Source organism: Alosa sapidissima, chromosome 2, assembly GCF_018492685.1.
Source record: "Alosa sapidissima isolate fAloSap1 chromosome 2, fAloSap1.pri, whole genome shotgun sequence".
NCBI classification, from domain to species: domain Eukaryota; kingdom Metazoa; phylum Chordata; class Actinopteri; order Clupeiformes; family Clupeidae; genus Alosa; species Alosa sapidissima.
The window spans coordinates 36,377,189-36,382,576 of NC_055958.1; the positions used below are offsets into that span (position 1 = coordinate 36,377,189).

General features: G+C 39.6%; 1 protein-coding gene across 5 annotated transcripts; it reads left to right on the forward strand.

Annotated features, from left to right (window-relative positions):
• LOC121700183 lies at positions 1 to 4,850 on the forward strand. Of its 5 annotated transcripts, none has more exons than XM_042082992.1 (5): positions 1 to 219; positions 2,656 to 2,979; positions 3,112 to 3,144; positions 3,780 to 3,914; positions 4,058 to 4,850. In XM_042082992.1, exons 1-5 carry the CDS (start codon positions 96 to 98, stop codon positions 4,171 to 4,173), a joined length of 732 nt encoding a protein of 243 aa, XP_041938926.1. In that variant the 5' UTR covers positions 1 to 95; the 3' UTR covers positions 4,174 to 4,850. The 5 variants fall into 5 exon arrangements, 4 of the variants coding, with proteins under 4 accessions (XP_041938926.1, XP_041938933.1, XP_041938946.1 ...); XM_042082999.1 differs by having other exon boundaries at positions 2,659 to 2,979; XM_042083012.1 differs by having other exon boundaries at positions 2,722 to 2,979.
• Positions 4,851 to 5,388: the final 538 nt, after the last annotated feature.

Below are 5,388 nucleotides of genomic sequence, written 5' to 3' on the forward strand. Positions count from 1 at the left end.
TGATGTGGTCTGACCATCAAGCAGCACAGTCTTCCTGAGTATAGCGTGGCAGAAAACCAACTCTCTATGCTTTCTTACATTCACTACAAGCCTTTATGGATTCATTTTTAGCTCTGTGCGACCATCCACATTCACAAAACAGAGCAGGCATGTGGCTTTTCAGGGTGGGGTGGCATCAGAGGTTCACCCTGTTGTGTTCGCTGTTTGTCTGGATTTTAGGTGAGTCTGTCTTAGTTAGTCTTAGATTCTGACTTATTAACTTCCTGTTTTATGAACATGAATTTGTGCTGTGGGTTGTTTAATGGGTGAAGAAGCAAACAGTAGCTACCATAATCTTGTTAAATGATAGATCAATGTGGCAAGTCAAGACAGTCTCACTTTAAGAAAAAAAATCAAGAAGTGTGCAGACTGTTTAAGTATTTATTGACAATTTATTTGTTCTGCACCTGGGACATGTGTACAATGACCTCCGTCAACTGTGTGGTATGTGTGTCACCCACATCTCTGAAGGAAATGTTTCCTGTATAGTACGATGCATGCATGCTGTAGTGTTAGACATTTCTGCAGCAGTCTAGTGCGTTATTACAGTAACCAAAGTGTCTCTTTGGTCTAGGTTTCTCTCATCTACATTTTCCCATCCAAAGAGCACCTCAAACAAACAAATTTGAGTCCAGGAAGCGCTCCTAGACAGACATTTTTTGAATGCTCAACACATGCCCTGCTATTAAGGGGCATAAAAACACTAATATAACAATGCGCACTGTGGGCCCTATCTTGCCAATCACCAAAGTGTCTCTAGGATCTCACACTGACCGTTTATTCCGCGCATGCCCACAATAACATCCCAGTGCACGCAAGCATGCACGTTTTAATATGACATCACTGTGTAGGCTATTTTAACATGGCTTTGCCACTTATAGTATCAAATATGCTCAACACATGTTTGACTCCCTGATGAAGGCTTGTTTGCCGAAACGCGTCAGAGTTTTTTTAAAGGTTTAAATGTAACCAAGCCAACAAAATAAAGGCTTTTTAACCTTTGACAATTGAGAGTGCCTTGGAATCTCCTGTTTTTCTCTAATCTACATTTTCCCATCCAAAGAGCAAAAAGACATTTTTTGAATGCTCAACACATGCCCTGCTATTAAGGGGCATAAAAACACTAATATAACAATGCGCACTGTGGGCCCTATCTGGCCAATCAGAAACGCACGGTCAGTCGCGAAAAGCTGAAATACATTTATGGGTGTGTCTAGTCCACATTTGGGGTTGTTTGGTTGTCAAACTTCAGGAGCTTGGCGCAAAAAAGTTGTTCTTGTTTCTTAATCAGTCATGGGTGTGTTTTTGGTGTAATATCCTGCTAATGAGAATGACATCTATCATTCCCTTTAAGAGCAAGCAGTGCGACTTCAAACAGCACATTGGTATTTTGATGGTCACCGACACATTTGATGGAATCTGCTTGCATGTGAGACGTACAGGTATTCCAATAAACCATGCTTAACTAAAACCTGTTTGTTACTACTGTAACTGAATATAGGCTACACGCATCTGCACTTGTCTATTATTTGGATTCATAGGCAATAGTAGTCACTGTGGTGCCATAGTCAACGACAAAACAGTTATACACAGTTAATTACTTTCATTATTGACTGACAAGGGGTTATCATTGAAAACATAGCCTGACAAAAACAACACTTATCCCAATACTGTTCGAATGACTGAATAAAAAACCTAAGGACATTTATCCTGCAGAGGAGTTGCTGCTTACATCTCGTGACAGTACGTCTTCAGCTGTACTTCATATGGCCCTTTCGTTATAGACCAGGTTTTTCTTGGACAGAGGCATAATGCAATTTTTAGATCATGCGCCAGATAGCAATTTTTAGATCATGCACCTGACCACACCATATGTCGTTAATTGCCACACCCCTGGGCGCATTGTTTAATAAAAGTGCAGCGCATGGCGAAAAATCCGTCACTGACTGGGTGTAAGATAAGAGTAAACTTTGCATCAGTGCTTTGCGCTGCATTTCTGATCGCCAATATAGGGCCCAGTATGTACAGTACATATGTAACTGAAAGTAGTTGTAGTAGTTGAGAGTAGTTGTGTTTGGACAGTTGCATTACATTTCATTGCATTACATTTCTAAATCAAACAGAAGACCAATGCTCACAATTGAAATGAAATAGAATATGAGTGCAGTGTAAATAATGCAACACCTAAAAAAGATGTTTTTTATGCAGTAATAGATTTCTTGGAAACATAATACCCTGGAAATCCAGAGTTCTCGCGAGAGCACAATGGAATTGTCTCTGCGAGACACTCTGGCAATGAGCAATGATGCACGTTAGTTTTTCCCCTTGCATTCCGGGCAACCAGCTAAGCTGATGAAGACAGCGCTGCAACGTTGGAGGACAGTACACATTGGTCGTAGTGTTATCCGATTGCGTTGAAGTCCGAAATCCTTTAGAGTAAACATGGTCTAGTGTTATCCAATTGCGTGCAGTGAGATTTTTAAATGCATGCTTGTTGCCGGCCCTCGAGCCATTACATTGTTCGTGGCCAGACCCTTAATCTTTCTAGATTACCAGGGTCTGGATTTTCCAGGCTAGAAACATAATTTATCTAATCTCAAAATATGCTGTACATAGCAGCATCATTTATCTCTTCTGTCAAGGCCATCACCGTGTTCGAAGGGGCAAATGTTCTTTTCCCAGTGAATACAACCATTGACCTGGACAGCATAATTCAGTGGAGTTTCAGTCTTCATCAGAATACCCGACTGCTGGCCATGCTTGCCAACTCAGGAGGCATTCACATTCTGGACAGCAGATTCCAGATCACAGGGAATGGGTCCCTGGTACTTGAAGGTGCCCGATCTCAGGATGCAGGAGATTACATCTGTAGCATTATCCTTTCGAATGGAACCGTTCAAAAGAATACAGTCAACCTGCAATTTCAGCCACACAATATCAGTTGAGTTGCCTTTGACCTCACAAATTTGACTCTGAAAGCTGTATTCTGTTATATTCGGGTGTATTTGTTTGTCTATTGATTCTATTATTGTTATAGAGAAATTTAGTATGTGTTTTTATTGTTACCCAAAGGCTTGGGGACTATGGAGAAGAACTCTACATCCAGTAAGACATACTTTAATACTCTTACCTTCTGTAGCTATCACTCATATCTCATGGAGCTGAATATATTTTTAATGCCACTTCTCTCAAAATGTTTTTTTTTTTTTGTTCTACCTCAATTCTCTTTGCTAGCTTTGGACAGTGTCTGTCAAGTGTCTGTCAAATGATTAAAAGTAAAATTAATTCATTAATTCATGCATTACTTCATTTCTTGCTTCATTCCTGATCAACACATGCACTCATTAGGTACGGTGGGTACATCATTATGATTCCATGATCATCATGATTACATGAAATTAAGGTAAATTGAGTTCATCATGTCTGTGGCCCCTCAACTAAAGTTGAATTTGAGCAGTGATGACCGCATTTTTGGCAGAAAAAGAAATCATCATGATCATTCTTAATAAATCATAAATCATAATGATGTTCCCACCATACTTAATGGTTTAGTTTATGTGTTGTTCATGTATTCATGATGTGTTGTTCATGTATGTACTCATGTAAACTCCTGATGATTCATGGGATATATTAAGGAAATACATAAATCAGGAATTAATTCATGCATGAATTCATGATAATTCATGTTACCAAAAATCTTTTGAGAAAATGTTGTCAGTGAATTCACTCATGTCCTGTAGCTCAGAGCCCAGATGCTAAGGAGGAGGGGAACTCCTTCTGGACAGTCATCATTACCATAACATGTTCAGTAGCAGCAGCTGTGGTCTTCCTTGTGGGCATATCATCAGGAATTATCTACAGATGCAGAAAGACTGGTGTGTCATGTTTAATCTAATAATATTATATATCTTATATATATTATCTCTAACCACAACTACAATTTTACACTGATTATAGTAATCCGGTGTGTTTTACCATATCTTGTGTATTAAAAGCATCTTTTGTTTCATCATTGTAGATGAAGCAATTTATGTTAACACGGCCTACGTAAAGGACAAGAGGTCAACTAGGCCACAACCCCACCTACTGCAAGAGCCTTCCAGAGTTGCCGCTGGGTTGAAGATTTTAGACTAGCTCTTTAACAGCAGAAAGGCTGTTGCTAAATTAGAACTTTTGCAAACAGCTTCTGAAACACTGGTGCTGTTGCCTCAGTCCCTTTCCGGGACTTCATTTGAGAGACTGTGAGCATGAATTAACTGGATGGATTTTGACTTGTGCTTGAGTTCTTATCGGCCTGGCTCTAACCAGAAAAGGCTGGAACCCTGACAATGTCACCCGCCCCCATTATATTGCCATATTAATACTCTTGCACCACTAAAGGAGAATTCTGGACATTTCTCACATTGATATCTGTTTCTCAAAGTCACTGAGTACTGTCGGCATGGAAAAAAAACAAGTAGCCAACAGCTAGAGTAGCCAGGCAGCTACAGTGCTACACTCTAGCTTGAATAAATGTAAACAATTACACAAGGATCACAAAATCATAAACTAGAGGGGACTGCTCAGGTCTGTTCATATACTCAGCCCTTTGATCAAATTGCTTTCTCAGTAAAACTATCCAGTCAGTGGAACGGTATTCCTGTTAGACAACATTCTGTTTTATCAGTGTAATGCCCATTATGTATTGTAGTTTTAGTAATATGTGTAAATGTGTTATATTTCATGTCTGTCTTGTGACATGCGTACATCTATCCCCCTCACTGTGTATTTTCATGTATTTGGTTTTTTTTTTACCCGTATGCCTGATTTTCAAAAATGAAGTAGGCTTACTCTTGGAATCCTTGGATCAAGCCAAGTTCAATGCACCCATGAACTCCACATGAGCAAGCACACTTTTAAAGGGGGAAAACCCCTATTCAGCTCAGGGACTACAGATATAAATGAACCTCTAGGCTATGATCTGGCTTGGTTATACAGTGGTTATACGGTCCCTGTTAAATAAATGAATGAAGGAACACATGACCTCCAAATGTCATCTGTAAATTATGGTGATTTAAAGGTTAGGTCCACAATCCAATACCCTTTTTTGTCAAATTTGAATCAAATTACTAGCCTGACGTATGCCAACTTGAATTTCCCCTGGGGATCAATAAAGTATCTATCTATCTATCTATCTATCTATCTATCTATCTAACTTCTTAGCTCATTTTTCTTTTCACTGAGATACTAGTCTGGCCACTCTCCTCGTTTAGCCACCATCTTTGGCAGACCAATCAGTGACCAGAAGGGATGACTTTAGTTTCGTTCATGGAGTGAATGGTCTGGTGATCCCAAGCAAATCACTCCTTA